General features: G+C 43.5%; 1 protein-coding gene across 1 annotated transcript in view; it reads left to right on the top strand.

Moving 5' to 3' along the window:
- DNAH11 (dynein axonemal heavy chain 11) overlaps window positions 1-26,441 on the top strand; it is a 4,227,155-nt gene that overhangs the window by 1,887,525 nt on the left and 2,313,189 nt on the right. The window contains exon 29 of the mRNA XM_069648254.1: window positions 7,474-7,623. Within this exon, the coding sequence (XP_069504355.1) occupies window positions 7,474-7,623 (150 nt within the window). The remainder of the gene's footprint in view (window positions 1-7,473; window positions 7,624-26,441) is intronic.

The following is a 26,441-nucleotide window of genomic DNA, read 5'->3' as shown; positions in this document are numbered from 1 at the left end:
GACGTAGCCTGCTCCCATCTGAGATTTAGGTTTAGATAGGAGTTTATCACACTCTTGGTAAGGTTCCATTAACACCCTTGAACTGTGGTCACTTGTGACTGTCTTACTTTTATACCATAAAGAAAAATGTAGGGGTGCACACTTAACACTTACTGTTTTAAATACTTTTCTAAGGGAATTGGCGTGGTATTGTTCAAGAGTATTTAGGTACTCCCGGTCAGACCATGACTACAAGGTCAAGAATATAGTTTAAAGGAAAGAGGTTCCACCAGAGTAGAGGAACAAGACCAGGGCACACATGTGGCAAAACCTGCCTATGTTATTCAGCAAATAGCAAAGACAGTTTGACAAAGTACGATGATTTAATTGTGGGTTAATTACGAACACACATACATTTTTACCAGTCAATTTCATTGATAGACAAAATGGTTAACAAAAATCTTTTAAAAACATATGCATCATGATTTCATGGGTATTATTTTTGAGTATACATGATCTTATTAAATATACAAAGACAGTCAAGGTAGATTCCTTAGTAATATAGATATCACTTTAAAGAAGATTATTTATCTGCGATAAGATGGTTTGTCCTAGTGTTTCTTCTTTTGTGCAGTACAAAGCATTTCGGGTTGACACATCCTTCATCAGACATGGGATATCTGTTTTTCTCAACTAGAAATGAAGGTAATGTCGAGCTATAAATCAATTGATTACTTCACAAACTACGAAGAATGAAGACTAACTTGTGGTTTCACAAAGAAACGTCAACATGTATGAGCTTCAGTATCCGACAATACTCGTCAAATTTGGGTTCAAGTGTTGCTTTTCCATGCTGTAGACGGCAACAACAGGGTGGGGGACTATTAGATAGAATGGACTGCATAACGATTACATTTCAAAACCAGATAGAATGTGTGGTCTAGCATGGGCTTAGCCGCTATGGTGTAGCACTGGGTCCCACGTCTAGACCAATATTTTCTGGAGGTGAATATTGGTAAGAAGAGGTAAACATGGCACTGGCCTTGTGTATCAGGGAATGTAAATCACTTGAGTCAGTGTTTTTTATGGATGGCATCGTCATCAATGGTCACTGTGAAGAAAGGGGGATGTTATTGCATTTGAACTTGTAAGGTTAAATAGATAATTCTCTAGCAGGAGATAATGGATTGTGATCATGAATATCTAAAATAATACAGAATGCAGCGTGATGCTGGTTAGGGAGAAGCAGCATGGTGCTGTACATGATGATTTTGGAAAATGGACAAAGAGTCTGTCAGTAGGGTGGATCAAGGAGCAGGTGGCAACATCATGAGAGAAGAGCAAACACAAGGTGGTGGAAGTGGTGGTTGATATCAAGAGTAGGGTGCTAAAAGCAAGTCATAGTGGACAGAATTAAGTGGTTGGTGAGCAGGTGCAAGTGGATCTAGGTCACCTGGCCTAAGCCCCACCCACCTGTCAATCACCTTATACTGTTGGCACCTTCCTGTTTTCCCACCCCTTTCCCTTCTTAAGCAACCCTCTAGACTCTTTTCCTTGTAGTTGGTGAGCAGGTGCAAGTGGACCTAGGTCACCTGGCCTTAGCCCCACCCCCCTTCTTAGCCCTTCCTCTTACTTTCTGCTCTTAACTCTTAGATCAAGGACATCTCTCCCCTGGGTGTCCAAAATAAAGGGCAGTCGAAGAAAAGGACAATTCCTGTTTGGACCTGTTCAGACCGGCAGGACCCAGGGCCCGAACCCCTGCTCAGACAACAGGTAAGTATGCGCTAACATATTTTCTCCCTAGACTCTGCAATGCTGCAACCTCACCCACATTACCCTCAAGCCCATGAACACCCTCTCACCAACCACATGGACGTTGATGCTCGCCAAAATATGCTAAGCTATCACAAATACAGCAGACATCTTCAACCTCATCACTACACATGGCCTTAACACAATCTTTATCACTGAGACGTGGCTGACACCCACATACACCCACATCCTAAACATCCTTGTCCCCGACAGCTACAGCATCCAACAAAGGGACTGGCCGAACAAGACAGGCGGAATCTTTACAGTCATGCACATGACCTTGTGACCCTGCACCAGACATGGCATCAACAATATTGGCTCCTTTCGAAGTCCTCTCCTGGCACTTCCTGCTCTTCGCGACGGACAGTCACCTTCCATCTCATCTACAGACCACCCAAACCCAACACCGCCTTCATCTGAGACTTCACCTACCTAATCACCACCGGGTCCCTCACACACGCAAACAACATCTTCTTAAGAGACTTCAACCTCACAGGCAAAATGTCCACCAAACCAATGAAGGAAGCTCTCCTCAGCCGTCTCAACACCCTCAGTCTTACACAGCACACAAAAGACCCAACACATGAGAAAGGTAATATGCTCAGCATAATCATCACTGCACGGTCTTCCATCCACTGCAGTTCTCCTCTCCCACTTGACTAGTCTGAACACCTAGCTGTGCCTTTCAGCATCCTGCACGCCACCCCTGTCAAGGTCTCCCAGCAGGAACCTAGCAAACAAACCTTCAATTCCTTCATGAACTTCCCAGTGGACGCTCCCTCAGAAGACCTTGCCAACCCCCACCTTACATGGACCGCGCACCGCCAACCGAACTGCGACTCTCTACTGGAAGTACTCAACGTCACCCTCTCAGCCTCCATCGACTAACACACGCTTCTCAAACAACGGACCCGCAAACCGAAACCACCAGGACCCTGAACACACAAGAACAACACCTCTGCAAATGATTCATCAGGAAACAAGAAAAATCCAGGTGCCACTCCAGGACTGCATTCGAATTGCACTCCTAACTCCAAGCAACCCACCACCAGTTAATCAACACAGCCAAGACCTCCGAATATCATAATACCATAGCAGAAGCCGACAACAAAAGCAGAGCCTTCTTCAAAGTGGTTTAGCTGTGCGTCAACCCGTCCTCAACCTTGCAATTCCACACTCCATTGAAAAATCCACTGCCATGAACTAAATCAGCAAGATTTGCCAGCACATAGATGCCAGTTCTGCATCCACAGACCCAACTCACATCCCTCCTCGCAAAAAAACAACACCCTGGACAACATTCAAGACACTCTCAACAGAGGACCTGGTAGAAAACCTGGCTGCCCTTAAAGCCACATCACACACAGATGACCTCTTCCCAGCATCCATCCTCAAGACCCTACCCACAGAAGCTCTCCTTCCCTACCTGGAGATCATCAAAAGCTCCCTAAATCAAGTCACCTTCCCATCGACCCTAAAAACAGGACACATCCTCCATCACTAAAGAAACCCACTAAAGATCCTGACAACCTAGGTAACTATTACCCCTTCACCCATCCTCTCTTCCTAGGTAAGATCATCCAGAAAGCAGTAGCTGCACAACTGCAAAAACACATTGACGCCAACATTCTCCTCCAAACGTACCAATCCAGATTCAAACCCAGATTCAGCACGGAGACAGCAACCATACAGGTGGATGACAATGCCCTCAACATCCTTGATGATGGCCATCCCTGTCTCCTGGTTATACTCCACCTTTTGGCCACTTTTGACACAGGAGACCACCAGGCACTTACGGACACTCTACATTGGCGCATGGGAATCAGCAACCTTGTCCTATGCTGGTTCAAGTCCTACCTCACCAACCGCAAGTAGTATGTTCAGCTTGTTTAGATGGACTCCTCTAGATCACCAATGCTACCCGTCACCTATGGAGTCCCACAGGGTTCCAACCTCTCCCAAGTGATCTTCTACATGGAGCCTCTGGGAGCCCTCCTACACACACACAACATCCACCAATACACTGACGACACATAGCTATACCTCAATATTGACTCCATAAAGGACATCCATAGGCTCAAAACCTGCCTCTCTCTGATCCAGTCTTGGGTTTGCAGTGCAAGCTCAACCCCTACAAAGCTGAATTCCTACTAATCACCAAAAATGAAGAACACCCAGACATACAGGCCTGACTATCAACCATGAACTCTGAGGGCTTCACACCCGACCTCACCTCCTGCGCCAAGTCCCTCAGGTTCCACATCGACAAACACCTCTCCTTTAAGACACAAATAGCTAAGAAAAAAACTCAGACAGCTCTCCCACCTGTGAACAGTCAAGCCCTTCCTCCTTCTGGGAAGCTTTAGATCCACTGTTCAAGCACTGGCCCTATCCCACCTAGACGAGGGCAATGTATTCCTCGAAGGCTTCCTGTCATCCTCCCTTGTGCCCCTGAGAAGTGTCCTGCACACAGGCCCATCCCTATCACGGGTCTACTCAGATACAACCACATCACCCCAGCCCAAATCAACCTTTACTGGCTCCCAATGCACGCACAAATCACCTTCAAGACTGGCTGCATCATCTATAAGGCAGTCACCCAGCTACCTTGCAAAGAAACTCTGCATCTCTGGTGGACATCACACCACCAGAAGCCAGGACATGTGCAGACTTGAAATCTGCTTCTGCAAAAAGGAAAGGACCAGAAAACAAGCCTTCTATGCCTATGCCCCAAGACTACAGAACCTACTCCCTATTGGCATCAGACTCACCCCATGCTACTACAATTCAGAAAAGAACTCAAGACCACCACTTCAAGGAGTCTCTCCTCAACATCTAGGCCATCACGTCGCCCCTCACGCCACCTGACTCAGTAGACACTGCCTGCCCCTCTCCTCCCCACCACCCAGTAAAGCTATACCCCTCCTCTGTGCCCCCCTGTATCCTACCCCCCACTCTATATCTGTTCTCTTGTTACCACTGAAAAGGGCTCCATTATGGATCTGTAATGTTGTACACCTCTGTAAAGCACTCCATTATGTATCTGTATTGGTGTATAGCTCTGTAAAGCACTATGTTGCTTCTTGAAGCTAGATCTGCGCTCCATAAATACCATCCAAATAATAATAATAAAAAGTGGTGGTAATAAACAGGTGCTTACATCTGAAAGGGCGAGGTGGCAGAAAGAGATGGTAGAAAGGAATACGTTGAAGGGAACGGAACCAGAGAAAGAGACAAAAAGCAGAGACAGTGAAAGCATAAGCAAAGCATATACTGAAGCAGAAAGTGGAAACAACATCAGATGTAAATAAGCAGTGTTGAAGCCCTTGGAGCAGGAGGCGATGTCGATAATCAGGGCCTAGGAATGACAAAGAACCATTCACAACATTAAAGGAGAATAGCACAAGGGTGATAGGAGAAAAGTAAAGAAGGAAGGAGAGAGTTAGAAGGGCCAGGATTGAGAGAGAATATGAAGGTTCAATTGGCCATGTCGGTGAAAGTAGAACTGAGATGGTGACAGGGAAATGGTTGTCAATTCAGAGAATTGCAGTGGAAAAAGTCTATGCTACGTAGCCAGGCCAAGGGCCCCTCTCGACTTCTCCCATCTGATTACAATCACTGACCCTTCTAGGTGCAGGACTTAGCTCCAGAGTTAGTCATGGGGCACAGCAGCCCAGGACACCTGCAACTAGTCTAGATGAATTAACAGGGTTTGGGACACCTGTAAATCTGTAACACCAGAGGAGGAGAGGTTAGTCGTTATCTCAGGGACTGCATACACTCAGAAATTTGCTCAAAGGTAATTTCTTGTGGGAAGATCCCACTTTCAGTTGGCACTGTACTTGCAAATAGCCCCCTAAATTAAAATAGTTACATGCCACTACGTTGTCTTGGAATTCTTCTTGAAATATATGCATTTTTATTGTTCCCTTAGTTATTATGCTATCTTGTTACAAAATGATTTGTTTATTATTTGTGTATCGCACACCTAACCCTGAGGTAACTGGGCGCTGGAAAACTTAGTACATGTTACACACTAGGAGACAGACATGACAGGCATAGATAAACAATTGTTGTAACGGGTTGACCTGGGTTACAGAATGGTCTAGGCATCACATTGAGTACAAATAGAGTATACAAACAGAATAAACACCTGGGCATACCAGTGGGCTCAGAAGTAGAAGGTTGGAAGCACTGGAGCTGTGAGGGCATCTTAATAAATCAGTTATTGAACTTGCTGATTTTCCTTCTTATGAAAGTAAACTTAAGCTAGTTTTGGATTTCCGAAGTTGGGTTGTTTGTATTATTTATTGATATTGCTTATCTAAGAGTTCTTGGCAGTTGATGCTGCTGGAACATTTTTGATAAATAGAGTATTCCCCTTTTACATTGAAAATATTATTTGAGAATATGTTGAAACATCTGCTTGTAGACATATTGGAATACCAATGTTATGGCTTGGAATATGAAGGGTCAGGATCTTGCAAGTAAAAGTCATTTTAGATATTTTTATTTAAAGGTGGTTAAAAATGTGGATGAGTTATACCAAGAAATGTATGGAGATTTGATGAAACAACAAGAAAGCCTCTAGAACATAACAGCTTAAAGGTTAAAGAAACTGCTAGAAATTCATTAGTTCCATCTAAACATATATATCCAGATATAGCCATTGACCAGTATGCAGATGATACCCAGTTGTGAATGAGAGTAGAAATCACATAGGACATCATTCATGTCTGCGATTACCTAGCCATTGTCCAGTCCTTGATGTTGACTGCCTACCTCACACTTAGCCCATCCAAGACCACATTCCTGCTCATTGTTCGCCCTACTAAACAACAACTTTCCCACCAATATCTCAATGATATGCGCCTAGAAGGATTAGATCTGTAACTCTTAGATTAAGCAAAATCTTTAAGCTTCACCATTGACACCACTCAACATTCCCAATTGACAGCAGCTGGTCTTTACAGAAACTCATAGTCAAGAATGCCCAAACTGCCTGTCCACCCTTCACAAAATCAACCCTTCATCCCAACGCAGGACTTCTGGGCTGTAGTGCAGGCCTTGTATTCTTGCACATCGATTGAAGAAATGCCCTCTTGACAGGGCTCTTGATATCTCGCTTGGCTCCCCTAAAAGCTGTCCACCACGCTGCAGCATGTCTTATTACAGGTGCGTGTAATTTGAGACAAATTACCCCCGTCCTAATCAAACTAAATTGGATTCCTCTCCAGTCCAGGATACTGTGCTCAAAACTGCATGTATCATCTACAAGGCACTCACACATGGCACACCATCATAACTGCCAGCTAAGTCATATCTGGTGGCACATTTACCATGCACAGCATATCGATCCGAAATCACAACTCGTCCTCAAAGAGAGGACCCAGAAATAATCCTTTTCTTGTCATGCACACACCCTCTGGAACTTGATCCTGGTATCAGCTCGGAATGCCCACAACATTTCCTAACTTTGCAAATCTCTCACATTTTGTCTTTTTCAACAACACCGACACCAAGGATAGGCCCGCATTATATAGCTCTGATGATTGGGTGCATGAAAGAAGCTCTATTGTGGGATCTCAGCACCGACTGTTTTATTCTGTAATATATTTTGATTGTGTATTGTAAAGGCTATACAGATAATGAGTATGATCACATTATGGCTTATTTTTCCAGGTCACACATCATCTTGTGAAACTATTTGACAACATTGCTGGTCTTAAGTTTAAAGGTGCTGACAGAGAGTCTAAAAACATAGCAATCGGAATGTATAGCAAAGAAATGGAATATGTTAACTTCCACAAAGACTGCAAATGCATCGGGCAGGTAAAGTTGAGTCTATTTTAAAGTAATGTGATTACAAAATCACAATATGCATTTTCAACTAAAATAAATAGAAACCTCAGAGCTATTGCATGTTGTGTGGGACTTTAAAAGACTGGTTTGTATTATTCAGAATTTGCCTGTCAGAAAATGTATAGCCACTAGAGCAAAAATGGCACATGTGCAGGTCATTGAATCCAACATATGGTGAAAGTTGTAACTCAATTTTGACTTGAATAAGTTCAACGTTTAATTAATTAAGCATTTAAAGGTATTTTCTACCTAAATATTTTAATTTGTTATGTTAGATTTTTGATTCAACCCAACCTGTCTTGATCCTGAAGGTGGTGATGTGGGAGCCCCACAGGTTCAGTAATCGTCATGTCCTTTTTCATTAAACACCATGTGGCCATCAGGTGTGACAGCTTAGGGGATGTTTACTTCAAGAATGGATCTGCAGCTGGAAGTCTCTTTTAGCAACAGCTCAACAGGTGTCTCTCCTCCTTATCAATGTAGAGTGCAAATTCCGGGAAATGCATCTATCCATATATTTGCCATCAACAGGAATGAAACTATGCCCCTGGGCATCTGCGCCTGGTTCTTGCCAAATATCAGAGCTCCTCAAAAAGCTTTTGCTGCTATATTTTGCGTTCGTTTTTGTCAGAAGGTTTTAGCCAGGTCATGAGCCTTGATCTCATTCCTTTTTTGGGGGTATCTAACAGATTTTACCTGTGGTTGCTTGCTTTGTTGTTGATGACTTTGGCAGACCATGCACTATTACGGTCAAATTATCCCTGTTATTTGTTTGTTCTTGCTGTGTCTATTGTTTACCTTGTGAGAAACCTGATGGTGTGGCCCCACCTACTCCCCCGGGATCTTCCTTTCAGGTGGCCAGGGAAGGGCCATCGCTTTTGAATCCTGACCTTGGGGGTGGACAAGCGAGGGAGGATCACCTGAGTGGAGGGTCACAGGGGATTGGGCAGAGAATACTCAATGACGAGACATATTCCCCCTCTCCCCATTTCCCATCTGAAACCCCTTCCTCAGCTTTCATGGGATATTCACAATCCCATTCCATCTCCCCCTCCCCATTCCTGAAAAATACTGGATAGAAGAATAGGCAACTGAGAGTAGTGAAGAATACCTGCATGAAACACCTTGAGAAACAAAAGAACGACTACCACCTACTACCATTAGGTTGTCCCATTCATAGGGTCAGGCAGGGTCAGACATTTCACAATTAATACTTCACCTGACTCCACTTGACTCTTGTTTTAAGCATAAAAGGTGGGGTTTTGCACAATCAGGCGCGCAAGCTGTGAATCCTGAAGGAAGCCTAGAAGCCAAGGAGCAGGGAGCTGAAGGTAGAGGAGTCTGGAGGATCCGAAGGAGAACAGAATGCCAAGACGCTGGCCCAGTGTTTGTGAGGGGCAGCAGCATGCCCAGGGAGCCATAGCTCCAGGGAGCCGGATTGAGGCAGTCTGTGCCCTGCTGGTGGTGTGTGGAAGAGTGATTGTTCCCTTGGAACATGTGCCGTCCCAAGGGGGTCTGAGGGGCAGGTGTGAGACCCTGACCTCGATCCCATTTGTCCTGAGAAGACCGTTCACCAGCGCAATGCTACCCGGAGAGTTTCAAGGGAAAGTGAGAGAAACTCAGGAGCGTGCAGCTAGCTGGAACCGGAAGGGAGAAAGACAGAATTTGCAAGTCGCATGAAGCGGAAAGCAAGAAAGGTAGCAGAAAGTAAAAAAGAAAGCAAGAGAGAGAGACACTGAGGGAGCATAATGGAAGAAAAAGACTTGAAGGTAAAAAAGAAGGGTGCGAGTGACCCGAAAGTGAAGGAAAGGTGCAAGTGAGCACTGGAAAGCAAAATAAAGTAAACAAGAAGGGTATGAGCGACCCAAAAGTGAAGTGAAGGTGCAAGTGAGCATCGGAGAGTGAAACAAGTGTGCAAGAGGCATGGAAAGAAAATGCAAAGATTCAAGGATGCACAAAAGCAAAGAAATTAATGTGCAAGAGGCACAGTGAAGAGAAAATCAATCCAAAGGGAAGGTGCCAGGGGCACGGCAAGCCGAGAGAAAAGCAAGACAAAGAAGGTGCAAGTGTGCACAACAAAGTGAAAGATAACCAAGGGGTGCAGGGAGCACCTGGAAGACAAAAGGATAGAAGAGAAGCAAGTACAGGAAATGCAGAGAGGGGCCAAAGATCAGAGTGCACACGCTTAGGATGAGCCAAGAACCTAGCGTTTTCAAAAGTCTCTGATATTACCCCATGAGAAGGTTGTGTGTGAAAGGAACTATAAATAACAGAAAGGCACATCTTGACAAGTTGAATTTTGTGATTGAAACTGGACTCATGTTTGGATCTTAAAGGACCGGAGCTTGGGGAAGGGAACTCTAAGAGGCCTAACAGAGGTGATTTTTTTATTTGGTGAAACAAAGAGTCATAAGCTTGGGGAAGGGATACCCAGAGAACCCTGGAAGAAATAGTGTTATATTTGTGTTTTATTTGAAACTTGGAAGGATTGAAGCTTGGGGAAGGGAATCCCCCAGTAACTGAAGAAATTGGGAATTGTTGAACAGAGTATAAGTATATATTTTGTGGCTTCCTACCAAATTTTATCAGAGAGTGAGGGCAAGCACAGGTTTAGACACAGACGTATTTTGATTTTGGACTTTCAGACATGGACGGCCCTTAGCAACATCATTTGAGGGACCCATCCCTTTAGAGTTAGAACCAGTTAGGTATTACACCAACACCAGCATTGTAGTAAATAAAGGTTTGGCAAATATAAAACTTGAGTCTGTGTCTCTCTTGATACCATGCTTGTCTCACAACCTGTATTTCCTCCTGCACCATGGTCTTCTTTTCCTTCCTACAATTGGTGTCTCAGACTTTGTTATATTTCATCCCCTGCTGTATTGTATTGGCTGTTTGAAGTTTTTTGGTTCTGTCTATAATACTTTCAACTCTCTCTTTGTAAATACCTTCCTACTCGAGCTCTTCGCTCCTCCACCTCCAACTCCCTCAGGGTCAGTCGCTTCTCCAAGCAACAAGTTGGGGGTAGATCGCTTTCCTCAGCTGGGGCCTCCCTCTGGAACAGCCTCTTGCCTCTCTGAAACTTGACAACTATCTTCGGTTCCAGAAGCACCTCAAGACCTTCCTCTTTGCTTCTGTCTTTGCTCTTCCTCTCCCCCGCTGATCTGTCTGGTTTGGCACCGGGTACCTGGTTACCCTCTGATTTTTGGGCCCAGGTCCCTGCCCACCCAGCACTGCTTCCTGGCAACAGTTGCACCTGGGTCTGTATCTCTAACCCTACAGTCCCCTTACCTGCACTTATCAGACACCCTATGTCTGTGCTTTAACATTGCACTTGCCACCTTGCTGGCTGCACTACCAGTTGTTGTTGTTTTATCCCTTGCTCAGCACTTTCCACTCCTTACCTCTCCCTTGCACGTTCCCCCTTCCCTATCCCCTGCCTTTGCGCGTTTTCAATGTTACTGGGCCTAGTAAGATAAATCGTTGTTCTGTCCTCCGTTGTTCCCCTCCCTTGCCTTGTCATGCTCTGAAACACTTGTGTATGAGCACGATATAAATAAAATATCATATCATATCAGTAGGAGTGTGCGGTTTCACAGTGCTGCAGTTGAAAGATGGCTGACGATGTGGAGTAGCAACAAACCACAAACACCGTAGAAGAGCATGTGGCTCTGATCAGGCTGCGTTTAGATGACTGAATCTATGTGAACATGAGAAATGTTATGTTATTAAATTCTTACAAGGCGCAACACGCCCAAAGGCCTCAGTGCGCTGCAAGAAAGAGGCCAATAGAAGAGGTCAGGACCAGGACCAAGACAGCAAGACCGAAAGAGTTCCAGTCTAATCATTGGAATAAAAAAAGAATGTCTTTACAGCTTTTTTGAAGACTGCAAGACTGGATGTGACGCAGATGATGACAGGTATGGAGTTCCAAAGAATAGGGTCTGAACGGAGAAGGATTGGCCACCAAAGTTTCTCATCTTATGCTGAGATACATAAAGGTTAAGTTTCTCGCTGGACCTAAGAGTGTGAATAGAAAGACTAATTCTTAATCTATTAGCCAGATAGCTGGTTGCTTGGTTGGTAAGGCATTTACATGACAAGGTCAAGATGTTATGAGAAATGTGGTGGGCGACTAGGCAGCCAGTGTAATTCACATCTTGACTCAGTGGCATGATCATGCGGGCCCAGTTTACAGATTGTTCTGACTGCATATTTTGACTACCTGAAGGCTGTTGAGGTTTTTTTTTTTAAGTGCCAGTCCAAAAGGCTGTTACAATAATCCAGGGATGAACTAACAAGTGCCACAGCTAATGAGGCAATATGTTCCAGAGACAAATAAGGCTTGATATGTCTCAAAAGTGTATTAATGTATGAACATGAGGATTGTATTTGTGAAAAATGTTGATTCATGGTAAGACCAGAGTCTAGTATAACACCAAGAGTTTTAACATGGGAACTGACTGCAATAGGACAGTTTGAGATAAGAAAATGGGAGTACAGCTCTTCAAGTTTTAAAATTCGTTGAGGCGAGCCTACAATCATAAGTTCTGTCTTATCATTATTCAGTGCCAGTAAATTATGAGTCATTCAGCGCTGGATAATATCATAGACGCTGTTTCAAACTAGTAAGATCAGCATCATAGTCTCCAAGTCCCAGGATAAGCTGGGTGTCGTCAGCATAATTAGTGAAAGTGTTGTCAGCGAAATGACAGCGAACTCTGAGGCATACTAAATGCTTATGATCAGAATTTGAACATGATTTTGGAAGATGTTGAGACTGTGAAAACGGTTGAGATTAATGAAGAAACCTATAAAGAGGTAGGTAAGTCAACCAAATGCAATATTCTGACGTTGTTTGAAAGAGGTGATGGTTTTGTGCTCGTTGCACATCTGAGAGATGGCTGAGGCTTGTGGAGAATTCTGCCTGTCCCCCACTAGAACACTGACTAGAGTCTCCTGCCAGGTGGCCAAGAGAAGGTAGATGCTTCCTGATCCCAATCCTCTGGTGGCGCACTGCGGGAAGATCACCTGAGTGGAGACCAGGCCCAGGGAAGTAGGGAGATTGCACAGGGTGAGACACAGGGGGTCATTACAATTTTGGAGGCAGCCATGGTGATAATAGCACCATGGCTGCCTCCAAACCCATGTCCGGGTCCGTGGTGTCAGAATGAGGAGTTACCGGGAGATTCCGACCTTGGCGGACCAGTAAGTCCCCATTCTGAATACCATTCCCATTCGAGCCCCCAGAGGGCTCAATGGGAATGGGGAAGGAGCTAATAACGGGCCCGCAAATAGCAGGCCCATTATTAGCTCCTTGGTCCCTTAGCAGCTCCCGCTAAGGGACCTCGGAATGGGGCAGTAGGGGGTTAACGGCACCGGCATCCTTACAGGTGCTAGTAACCCCCTACCGCCGTACTCAGAATGAGGCCAACAGTATTTTTCCTTGTCAAGGAATACTGTTAACCCAAACTTAAAGGAGAAATTGGCTTATTGACATTTTGGTATCTCTCAAACCTCTGTTATGGGTAAAAAGGTAAAACCTGAAAGAGTGACCCCGTGTTGTGGTGAACCCAAGAAACTAATCTTTTATACATCTATGATCCACTATCCTCCACAAGATCAAAAGTATTCCACCAGGAGCGATGAACATGTAACCTTTTCTGTCCCTTCTGTATCTAAATGGGTTAAACCTCATCCTTCTTCTCTTAATTAAATCTGAGGAAGAAAATTCATTTTAACATCCTTTGAAGAATTAGATACATTAAATTTGTCTAAATCAAACTACAATCCCAGAATCCTTTATGGACTGGGAAGAATGAGTGGGCTAAAGCAGCAGGTAGTAGTCCAGGTAAGGTAGGCAAGCCTAATGACTCCAAACAAGATCAGGCAATTAATCATAATAGCCTGCACCTGATTCTAATCAGCCCACATGAGGGGCATAAAGGGCTGGAAGATGGGAAGTCGCAGAAGAGCCAGAGCACTTAGCTAGTGAGTCACACATAAGAGTGGCCACAACAGGGATGCCGGAGTAGAAGCAACTTTCAATTGCAAACTGAGTTGGTCCTGTGCTCACAACCCCTGAATAATAGCTGTGGCAGCACTGGAGAGAAATGAAGCAGCAGGCAGTCTTTCCAGGGCATCTCATACAGAGCCGAAGTTGATGTTGTTCCTAAGGCCCATGTGCAGAGTAGGAGGCTGACCCTTAATGAGGCCTCATCAGAGACACCAATGCATCAGAGGCACGTGGATCCCAAGATTGCCCCTGCAGCAGTAACAGGAGAAGAAACAAAGTTGGGAAGCTGCAGCAGCCCACAGGCATTTTTATTTGTGAGTCAAAAAAAGAAGCTCCACACTACTCAGAAGCAGACGTTCCTTGCTGGTAACTGTAGACAGATTTTAATTGCACTCACGTTGAGTTATGAGCGAGCAGAAATCAATAATAGAAGTGGGAATTCCTTTGACTAATGGGAAAGTAGCACGTGTTTAACTGAAAAGCTTGCATGTGATGAAAAGCTTTGCTTTCCCTAACATAAGTAATACTTTGTTGCCGAGCGGTTGCGTTTCTCTGGTTAACACAGAGAATGCTGCTGGGACCCTAATTGAAGCTAAACAAAGTTTCCTGAAGCATTGCAAGTGATGTTTAAAGGGACCGCATGCATGAGACAATGTTTCCCGATACCTTGGAGGCTGAGTGCTGACTGAAAATGGGGAATGCGTTACTCTTTGAAGTGGCAGTTTAATACTAAAAGGAAATCACGTGTGCCTAATTTTGGTTTCCATTAAAGATACACATCTTCGCAACACATCAAAGGTAGAAGCAGGCATTTGTAGAAGTAGTAGAAGCTGAAGCCAGAACAAACATTACCGAAGCCCATAGATGGATCTCTATGAAAGTAAAATCCAACGCATATACGAACTGTACACCAGTGTTCTTAAGTTGATTAATGTATTTTTAGCCAAGAGTCTTTATCCAAAGCTAGGAGAGTGGCACAACCACTTTAGGGTAAAATATTGATGACCAGGTGTATATAAAGCTGGGGAAAGGAGCTTGGTTCTTGTTCACCAAAGTTGTTTTTTTATCTGCATGGCAAAGACTGGAAAGATTATAAGTAGTCTAGAAGCCTGAAGCATATTATATGGTAGCTGCAAGACAGGCAAAGGAGGCTGCCCTTTTTTAAGGTATAGAAGGAAGAGTGCTTTGCCAACCTGTGGAGGTAGAATATGTCTTGCAGAATTGTCCATCCTTGAAGTTGCCATAGTAGCAGCACATTGCAGAGCAGTAGAAATTGTAGTAGCAGTACCAGGACTCTGGCTGTCAGTATTTGGCAAAACTGTTGAAGCTAACTGTGCGGCAAAGGAACTTATTCTCACAGGTACATCACAGAAGGAAGTTGCTGCGAGAGGAGTAAATCTCAAGCGTGAACATCCTCACAATTTATACATAAGATACAGCAGAATCTGAAAGTGAAGAAGTTGTTGTCAAAGTGGGAGAAGATACTTTTGTCCATTTCATCTATTCTTTCTTGAAAGGAAGTTGTCCAAGAAACTCCATTGGTGGTGTTAATTCTATGTGGAACTCTAAAGAGAGAAGTATTTCACCAAACAAAGAAGAGACTTTGGCCAGTGGATTTTATTGGTGTGAACTTTTTGTTTCTTTGGAATTTTTCAAGACTTTAGTTAAGACTTTTTGTTCCATGGAGAACATTGACTTTGGGACATTTTTTGAGGTAGCAAGATCCACCCAGGACCACGAGATGTCATCCAAGACACTGGATGTTTGATAAGCTTTTTATTGTGTTGCATTTAGTTGTTGAATGTTTATATTGTTTAAAGTGAGGGTTTGTTTTGTGAATGCTAGGAAGTTTTCCCATAGATCTTATAATAGGTAGGGAATCCCCTGGTAGAGTAGGTTTAGTTAGGATTTCTGTTATTATTTTGTTTGTAATAAAATGACAAATCCAGAGAGAGCTCAATACTGTTATAAGTTTCACATTGCTGACCCCTGATGGGCTTCAATGGACAGTTCATGCTGCAAGATCTTCGATTAGCCCTATATTAAACTTTAAAAATAAATCTCATTCTTCACCATGTGACATTGTTTTATTTAAAATGTTAACGCTATTTAAAAATTGGTTTGAGGATAGTAATGGTGTCAACACTATATATGCGTACCTCTTTTTTTAAATGTTTTCATTTGAATCTTGCTATTTTTAAATGATGTGTGGAAACTATCAACCATATGTCAGTGTACATCATTTTGTCTGACTAACATAATGCTTCTTTGTGCGATGGAGGCTTTGTGCCTTTCCACATCTGTCCCCATGTTATCAAGGATCATTGTGTACTTCTATTGTATTTGCATTCCAATGAAAATACTTACTTCTTCTATCCTACTTGGATCTATGTAGTCTATCCCTAAGCCTTGTTAGATACCTAACCTCCTACCATACCATGACCTTAACCTGTGGGTAGTTCCTCATCACCATCTTTTTAGACTGTATGTGTGTACCAGCCATTTACAATGTCAATATTCCTTTGACAGTTGCGGATACATTCTGTTGGATCTTAATTCATGACTCGCTGGACCACCTCGCTTTGCTCTCTGACTAAGGGAGAGGACTGTTACAAGTAGTGCACACATAAATCCCCTATCCCTTTAAGGGATAATACTGTGCAGGGAACAAGACAGTGCACTAAGGGCCATTAAGGTATAGTTCCTCTTTAGGGCAGAATAAGTAGAGGAGAACATTTTAGTATCATACTGATACTGTGAAACCCACTGGCAGCATGTGGCAGACATTGTTTGCCCAGCAATCGTGAATATTATCAGGCTGGGAGAGAATGCACAAGGGCAGTCTGCTCAGTAGTGCACTAGGCACATGCATGAAATCACCTCTGTGTCTCAGCACACTCCTGCAGAGTTGCATTACAAGCAGGTGACATCAATACTGGGAAATCGATGGTCCAGTCCTGTTAAATCCACGAACATTGGTGACCGGGGTCTCCATTGTATGTAGAACTTCCCAATGGGAAAGGCTAGTGCCCTACTAGAAGAGTAAGCACTTTGACATAGGGGTGGGTGAATGGAGATAATGAGCAAGTGGTGTAGGAGGCACTTGAGAGAGGCTGAAGAGGGAGCATGGAGAGAATTGAATGGAGGGAGGAGAGAGGAATGATGAGAGCATTGTAAAGAAAGTGGGTTGGAACATTGTAGAAGAAAATGGAAGGTGGAGAGAGGTGCATGAGGTATTGGAGAAATAGGTGGATCGAGGATGGACAGAGGAGGGTGCACTCTAGTGGAAGCTTTCAGGAACATGAAAGTGGAGGGAAGGAGATACAAAGTGGTGGTTGGAAGGAAACACAAGGGAAGGTGGTTGAAGGAGATACCAGAGAGTAAGCGAGGAAGAACAAGAGGGGAAGCTGGAAGAGATATAAAGGAGAAAGAAAGAGACAACATCAAGGGGGAAGGAAGGAGGCACAAAGAGGAGAAAGTTTGCAGGAGAGATAAGGAGGAGGTTTTAAGATACACTGGAGAGAAAGAATTAGGGAATTTGTGAATATTCTAGAGATGAGAAGGAGCAGAGCAAGAGGAGGCGAATCTGTTTCCGAACAATAGTGAGCTTGGACGAGGTAGTGGGTATGAACATGTGGCAATGCATAACAGAAGTTCAGGAAGAGAGACACGTTGAAAGGAAGAGGATAGGTGGTTTAGGAGAGTTCCCTTTAGGTATGAGACCAAGGAGAACCCATCCTTTTGTTCTTTCCATTTTTCATTGCCTTTTTATAGTTTTGCCCAAATCTGTATATAGCCCCCATGAACCTTTGTTTGAAGATACACCCAGCTTCGCAACAGTATGCTGTTGTGATTGCAGGTCAAGAGATGACTTGACAGTTGCGTAATTAATCACAAAAAAGTCAAAAGGACAATGTCAAACATAATTAAAAGAATGGAAAACTAATAGACAAATACCTCATTTTCATTTTAATCATACAAAAAACATTTAGCATCAAAATATATGGACAGAAAACACATATTACAGAATCCAAGTGTTGACCATACAAAATATTCAAAACAGTAGCAAACTTCATATATAGAAATCTTTTTTTCCCATTCTAATCACACATAATCATAGATGACACTAGAAATATAGCCCTCTTTAAACTTTATTTAAAGATACATTTCCCTGCTCCTTGTGTTTATCCAACAAAGCTTCCCGAAAGTATGCTGTTGGGGTTGTAAGTCAAGTCATGACGTGACAGTTACCTAATACAATGCAAAAAAGCATCCCAAGGACAATGCCAAGCACAATGGCAAAATAATTATAACAAAATATCTCTCTCCATTTCATTTTAATTATGCATCAGAATATATGTAAAGAGAACGCATATTGCACAATCCAAGTTTTGAACAGACTGAATATTGAAAATATGATCAAACTTTGTATATATAACCCTTATTTCAATTTGACCACACACATGACGCAAACAAAAACATACAGAACAATTAAACCAAGTATTTAATTGGACCTAATCACAGAAGACCTCTTTGTTAGGATCTGTTCGATCTGTTCAAATTTCTTCACCCGCGGCCGATTTGACAGTTTTTTTGGGGGCGTTTTGACCACAAAAATATGTTTGAGGGAGACCCCCACAGCCCATCCACAAAGCCCCCTTTTTGATTCAGTAACCCAAAACCACCCCCAAATATTTCTGCGGTTAAAACTGCCTAAAGAAAATTGGCCATATCGGCCAAATGCAAACCTCTGTGAGCAAATAAGGTAATTCCCTTTGTTATCTATGATTTGCATAGCAGGCCAATAGCTATTATTTCTTTTTTGAATGTTGGATCTGCCTACTGTGACATCATGGCAGAGAATTATGAAATTTATAATCAACTTCTATGACTTCTCAGCAAGGAGATCACAGCATTGTCTCTGCCAAACATTTTTATTTCTTTTCTTTTTGGGTTGCAGTGGTACAAGGGGAGAGATAACTTATTTTTGTTTTAGTTTTATATGGTCCCTACAAACCTCACAGTTCCACCTGCTGTGAAATGGTTAATAAGTTACAAGGCAGATGGTGGAAAATGCACGTACATAGGTGGGCCCTTAAACAGCATCAAATTATAGTTTGGTATCTTCCAACTACATGATACATTCCACCTTGAAGTCCGAATTGACATCCTAGACAATTCTTCATTCTTTCTGTCAATCAGATGTCACTCAGAACCCAGCAGTGGAAGACATATCTATAGTTGATAGCTAGGTGTCTATAATGCTATATTTTGTCATTTGATGTATTATTATTACTCCAGACTCATTACTGCACTGTCAACAGGTAACTATTGTTTAATTTAGCATCCTCGTTGCTAATGTTTCATTTTAAATGGGCCCCGGGGCTTCCCACTAACACAAGCACGGTATCTGAGGAATGACACGGACATGCCTTACTGCTACCGGATGCCAGCGGCGGCTTCTCGCATGGGCTCCCCTTTATTCTCTGTGCATGCGTGGATCTCGATCTGGCTCGCGCATGCGTGCAGGGATTATCATCACTCCGTAACATTCCTCCTTTTTCATAAAGAACAAACAGAGTAATAACATGAATAAACATTTAGCGGCCCAAGAGGGCTGCCACATTTAGTGCAAAACATACAGTCAATATGGCGACCCAACGTGGGTCAATTCCGTCCTCCCTGTGACTCAGGGATTTGGGTCTATTATGAAGTCGCGGAACCTGGCCGGTCATCTGCGACCCTCCCAACTTGGCTACCTTCGGCTGTCGCTCTGGAACGGATGTGGAGAGTCTGCAGGTATCTGGTTACCTCCATCCTCGCTGTCCATGGGCGCCTGGCTGGCATCCAGAGTCGCTGGTTCACTTTCTGTAGGACTCTCTCCTGCTGGACGGGCCTCCATTTACTTGTAGTAGCATGCGTTCTTGGTAACCATTCCTCTTCGATCGGCGGCCGTCACCATCGATCCATTGACATGTGTTATGCCCATGGGGTTGGGCTCATATGTTAATGATAACTTTCCCTCTGGATGGCGGTTGCGCACTATCACTGTGTCTCCCACTGCAATGGTTGGCTGCTGGAGATGTCTCCTGGCGTTTTTGCGCTTGTTGCATGCCTGTCGCTCTGCCAGTGTCTTACCGTCATCGATGGTACCCGGCTCTCGCCCTTCCATTTCTGGTATTAGTCCTCTGGGGCACCGCTTGAAAAGGGCCTCTGCTGGGGCCATCCCGGTGAATTGATGGGGAATGGCACAATACTTGTGGAGGAATTGGAATAGGGTCTTTCGTAGTTCCCTTCCTTGACTCTGGAAGATCCTGAATATTTCGTTTAGCCTGTGTTTAAACTGCTCAGCTTCTCCGTTGGCCCTCGGCCAGAGTGGTGTCACCTTGCAGTGCTTTATTACACATTCCTCCATGTATTGTGCAAATTGTTGGCCTTGAAAAGGGGGTACATTGTCTGAGCATAGTTCAAGGGGGAACCCATGGGTAGCGAAGATTTGCTCCAGTGCTTGAATGGTGTGATCACTGGCGGTGGACTCAACCAGTTCTATTTCTGGGTATTGCGACCATTGTTCGATTACTGCCAGAAAGTAGGTGTCTCTCCCTGTAGAGCCAAAATCGGCATGTACTGTGCCCCATGGTCTGTCACTTCTCTCCATCGACTCTATGCAGGGTTCTCTCGCTGCCTGGCTAGCAGCTTGGCACCAGATGCACTGTTGTACATACTCGTCTACCCGATGTTCCAGATCAGGGAACCACACTTTGGCTCTCAGTGGCTTTTAGTTTTGGCTGTGCCCTGGCTGTGGGCCAGCTTCAATACCCTCTCCCCCAGCTTCCATGGTATGACGATCTGCCGTCCTCTTAACAGTAACCCTTCCTCTGACACAGATAACTTGTTGCTGGAGCACTGTAGCGCCCGTAGGTTCTGCTGGGAGCCTTTCTCTCTGTGTGCTACATTTGCCAGTGCCATCTTCCTGTCTGCACTGACCATTGCAGTCTTTATGAGCTGAAAACACTCATCCGCCATAGATGCATCTACGAGGTCTGGCAATATTAATGCTATGGGTATGGTGGCCCCCACCATGTGACGGACTACATTGGCACAATCTTCTTCGGCTGGCCATTCCTGCGTGTGTCCACCTCTGGGTGACGGGACAGGTAGTCTGCTGGGTAATTCGTGCCTGGCCTGTATTGAAGCTTCACTCCGTTCTCCATCAGGGACAACATCCATCTTTCGATCTGTGGGGGAGGTTTGGATGACGCCCCCGCCATGATGGGGATTGAAGCCTTATTTTCCTTAATGACCGACACTGCCTTGCCCAATATGTAGAAGCAAAAATGTTTGCAGCCCCACAGAATGGCCAGCGCCTCCCTCTCTATATGTGAATACCTCTTTCAGTCAGGCTCTTGCTGGCATATGCTATCGGCCGCATCTCTCCCTGCGTATCCGGCTGTAACATCACCACTCCCAGTCCCACTGGACTGGCGTCAACGACCAGTTCAGATTCCTTCTTGAGATCGAAATATGCCATTGTTTCTTCCCCTGTTAGCGCTGCTTTGATGGGGTTAAACACCTTCTGCTCCCGGGCGGACCACTCCCAGGTGGCGTAGTTTCTCGTGAGAGCCCTCAGTGGCTCGGAGAAGGATAAACCATCCCCAGAAAACTTTGAATGTCTGAAGGGGATTCGTGGGGGATGCCTCTCTAATATCTCATACCTTCTCGTACCTTCTCCGGGTCAAGGGAAATGCCTCCTGCGTGAAACACAAATCCGAAGAATTCAATCTTGCCCTTGAAGAATTCACACTTCTCTTTGTGGAGTGTTAACCCCAGATCACGGATCTTCTCTAGGGTCTTCTTGAGTCTTTTCACATGCTTTGCCTCTGAGGACGCGTATACAACAATGTCATCACTTATATTTAGAATCCTCATCACCAATGTTGCATTTCAAATGGGCCCGGGGCTTCCCAGTAACACAAGCACGGTACCTGAGGAATGACACCATGACACGTCTTACTGCTATGGGATCCCGGCGGCGACTGCTCGCACAGGCTCCCCTTTATTCTCTTTGCATGCTCGGCCCTCGTTCTGGCTCGCGCATGCGTGCAGGGATTATCATTGCTACGTAACATTTATGACTCCATTTTCAGGAAAAGAGATATATATTACACAGCCTCGTGGTGGCAGTGTAGTTATGGTTAAGCTGCTCAATTTATAGGAAGAGCACTTTTTGGGTGCTTCATAATTTCAAATCATGACAAAATTATGCAAAGAATGATATGGCCCCCTCTGAATGATTCTGCGAAGTTTGTTGTAGTTTCGTCCAGGGAGAGCAAAGTTATAGGGGTGGTCCAAAAATGTGTGGAAACACTAATAGACGCAATGGAAAAAGAAATTGGCTCATGCCTACTGCCCAAACCGCTGGATGGATTTTCACCAAATTTCCTGCAGGAGTGGTGGCTTGGTCCCAAAAGCGTGATTATGTACATTTCATGTAAATCCACCCAGGATTTTTTTATTAAATGGCCAAAAAGTAGGTCAAGAAAATTAGTGATATCTGGGTATGGTCAGTGGACTCACTTCCCTATTCGCTCTGTGTATAGCCCTCTGGACCAATCAGCAGGTGGCATGATGTCCACGGACATTGGATACGCCTGCTGAATTGTTAGTGAAAAGTGTGAGGTGCGTCATATTTTTTTAAATGGTCGCCATGTTGGATCTGCTGCCAGTTGCGGTGTCCATGGATAGTGCGCTGAGGAAAAGTCTAGAAACCAAATTTGGGGTTTTTTGGTGGTAAAAAGAGAAGGTGGAAAGGGTGGGGGAGTGGAATAAAGATAATATGGGGATGTTTTTCTAGGTGAAGAAAGGGTTTGCAAATGCTGTTGAGTCCGTAGTCAATTTCAGTGACCGCGGACATTATTTAAACTGCAGGGGGTTCAGGCTGAGTTTTGTTATTTGAAGGTGTATTGCACGTACCTGTTATATGGTTTTATTCTATTGTTGTGGTTGTGGCACAGTAGTAATATGCGTTTAGTAATTATATGTTATGTTACTTTGCATTTATATAGCACCTTATGTACCATTGGTATGGTCTGAAGGCGCTGGTATGTTGAACACCCTTGGGATCCGAAGTTCAAATCAGTAGAGAGTAGAGAGAGTCAAAAGGTGCGTGTGAGCACCGGATATGTGTGCAGCTGGTGTGGTATTTGTGAAGTAGCTGCTTCTTAGCAGTAGGGGTGGTGCTTGAGAGGTCAATAGTATGTGTTTGTTCTGGCAGGTTTTATCCAGACCGAATTGTGGCTGCATTGGGCCTGAGGAGAACGCCTGGCTGGGGGGGGTGTAACCAGCAGTGTTTAGTTAGAGTGATGGGGAGTTTGAGGCAGATGTTGGTATGAGAACAGCTATACCAAATGGTGTCATAGTATTGCTGTGTTCTATTTGAGTGGTGGTGTAAAGACGAGAGTAAGCGTGGAAATGTGAATATGGTGGTTTGCTGTAGGTACTTGAGATCGCGCTCACTCCAATAGTTCTATGAGCTTCATCCGTTCCATGTACTCTGACTGTTCCGTGCATTATGACCGTTTCAAGCAATCAGACCGTTCCTTTCAAAGCTCTTTCACATGTTCTATGCCCTCCAAACTGTTCCATTCCAACGTCTCATCATTCTGTGCACTCCAACCCGTTCCCTGCACTCCAACCCGTTCCATGCCCTCCAACCCGTTCCATGCCCTCTCACCCGTTCCATGCCCTGCCATCCGTTCCATGTGCTCCCATCTGTTACATGCGCTCCCATCCCCTCCATGCGCTCCCATCCGCTCCATGTGCTCCCTTCCGCTCTGTGCACTCCTATCTATTCCGTGCACTGCCATCCGTTCCGTGCACTCCCATCCGTTCTGTGCACTCCCATCCGTTCCATGCACTCCCATCCGTTCTATGCACTCCCATCCGTTCCATGCACATTATAGGTAATATAGTGGGAGTTATAAAGTGTTTGTAATATGGTGGAATGATATAATTGATCTGTATATGGTATTTATGATTACAGTACAATTGAGGGTAGAGTTTATGGAAGATGTATTTGTTTATACTTGGGATGGTTACTAAGTTGCATACAGTAATGAAGCACGAATCTCTGGTTCATTTTCTGTGGGGAAAGAAATAGCATACTTTTTAAGCAGAATAGCTTAAGAGCATTAATTGCATACCATTTTACATATACATTTACTTTTTCTGACCCTCATAAACAACATTAGTGTACGATACAGTGTTGTTGTATTGACATTAAATAATCATTGGGCCATGGGGAAAAAATCCATGCAGGATAAAAAATAAACAATTACAATTATGTATAAGTGTGATAGTATGGTTGTTTGAAGCATGTTGTTGTTAAGGGAATGTTTGAAATATTTAGATACCTTTTGGCGTATTCTAACTATATTAGCCTTTAGAAGAGGTTTTGTAGTAACAGAAATTGTGATGGCATATTTGAAGTCTATTGTAATGAAGGACATTTTTGAAGTAGTTGGATACCTGTTGGCATATTCTAACTAATATTGTGGATGTAGTTGGATACCTGTTGGCATATTCTAACTAATATTGTGGATGTAGTTAGATACCTGTTGGTGTATTCCAACTGTTAATTGTGATACAGTTTAGTGAGTACATTTGGGTTGAAGGAATATTAACTAGGCATTTGTTAGGTTTGCTGGTAACCTATGTTTTGGAGGTGTCGTTACACTGAAAGCAACCAATTATTTTTTTGACAAATGCAGCATAGGGCCCTGAAGTGGTTATGGTACCAGTGTGGTAAATTATGCCTACTGTTGTGAAGGTTTTTTTGCCAAGAGATATTTGACCATGTGTAAAGCTAGTGAGCTTACAGTTATTTATGATACCATCTGCATTGCACTTTAGAAGCATTAGTATGACACATTGGCCATATGTATTTATTTGTATGCTGGAATGATTGTCTGAATTGCAAAAAGGGCATAATATGCCATGATTTGCCTTCTGCAGAAGCTGGTGACATGGGATGGATTCACAATTTGGTATGGATACATACAGAAACAATTTGTTAGGGATGTGCTCTTGTGAAACATGATTGTAGAGAGTGCATGTATGTTTCCACATGTATGAAATCTGCAAGATTTCATTTATAGGGATATTTTGGTTTCCAGTACTTGTAGTAAGTACATTAGGAATTCTTGAGGATATTCTTGTGTGTTTATGGTGAATTTCACCATTCCTGCACCGTAGTCCAATTCTTACCTAATACCCGAGACACTGTAAGTGCTGTCAGGATTATTTGTGCCATTTCTATGAAGGACAAGCATTGCATATACAACTGGGCTGAGCCGTTTAAGTAACTGTTGTGACCGATTGGTGGCAATCGGAAGAGAAGATTGATTGTTACATTTGCATAGCAGTTTACTCCAGTCGTGCTGCTGAATTTAAATGGACCAGAGAGTTCTGACAGTGCATAGTTTTTTGGGCCGGCAGATTCTTTTAGAGAAGAACCATGTCTCTCTTTGTTTTCTGATGGACGTGCAGATGAGTTTGTACTAGACAGTTTTGTGGTTGTATTATTTAATGGAGGAGGATTTGGTCATTGTTTCTTAAGTGGTATTGTTGGGAGATCTGTCATAGGTTCTGTTTGTATTAGTTTTGTTTTTAAAGATTTTCTTTTGTGAGGTACAGGGTACATAGCTAGATGGACGCTGTACAATGCACATAGCCTGTTGTATTCTAGGATGCAAGGAATATCAGCATTGACTTTTTTGCATCAAAGTTAACTAGGAATAGACTATTGAGCGTACAAAGAGGTGAAAGTGCAATGTAACTACTTTCTTTAAAGACTGTGCTGCCAATGTCAATCAATGCATGATATAGGGTTAGACTTTGTGATTTGTGAATAGTGACCGCATATGAAATAGACAGAGAGAATTGTTCTCTGCTTGCGTACATGTCTTTGAAAAGAAGGAAACATGCTATTGTGTGGCCAATTTCTTTTACTATTGCAAGTTTGCCATAGTGGATGTTAACAAACTGAATGTTATGGTCATGTGGATATGTTTGGAAGCCAACAACTGTACCAATTGCTCTATTGACAAAACCTTGTTTTATGTCAAGTTTACATTTTAGAATTACTCTGCACTTAAGACACAAAGTTAATATTTTCTCCAATCTAGCTGTGTTGGAGATAGATTTCTCTAAGCTATTTAGTCGTGCTGTTGCTTGTTGACACATAGGGAGTGTTATGCTGTGCATTTCTAGTTTGTCTGTGGAGCTGATATGCACTATGTGTTGCACTTATTTTTTGAACATTGTACCATTGAATTGGCTACAGCCTGCAAGCATTAGCATTAAATAAACTGTAAAACAGTGGCATCTTGATTGATATTCTTTTAACCTAAAGAAGTGTTGCACTTCTCTGAGCAGAGGAGTAGTTTTATTGCAGATGAAGTGCAGCATGGCAATGAAGCGATGCTGTAAGTACCTTGATACCTTGGCCGAGTCAAGAGAACAGAGTTCTCCTGGGGTGTTATATCTATTTCATCTTTATTTTGGTTTGCAGTGCATAAGTAGTAGTGAAAGTTATTCCATGCATACTCTACATAACTTAAAGAAACAAACCGTGTAGTTGGGCCTAGGTTCCTTGCATACAACGTACATCAGCATGATATCGGAACCAGTATTCTTTTGTACCACGCATGTTTGACAAGTGATTTGTGATACTTGACTGCAAAACTTCATCTTTGTATTTTATTTTGTG

This window comes from Ambystoma mexicanum, chromosome 2q (genome assembly GCF_040938575.1).
Source record: "Ambystoma mexicanum isolate Mex_15411 chromosome 2q, UKY_AmexF1_1, whole genome shotgun sequence".
Classification (NCBI taxonomy): Eukaryota; Metazoa; Chordata; class Amphibia; order Caudata; family Ambystomatidae; genus Ambystoma; species Ambystoma mexicanum.
Note: the sequence above shows the minus strand (reverse complement) of the source record. Positions and strands in the feature narration are given on the sequence as shown.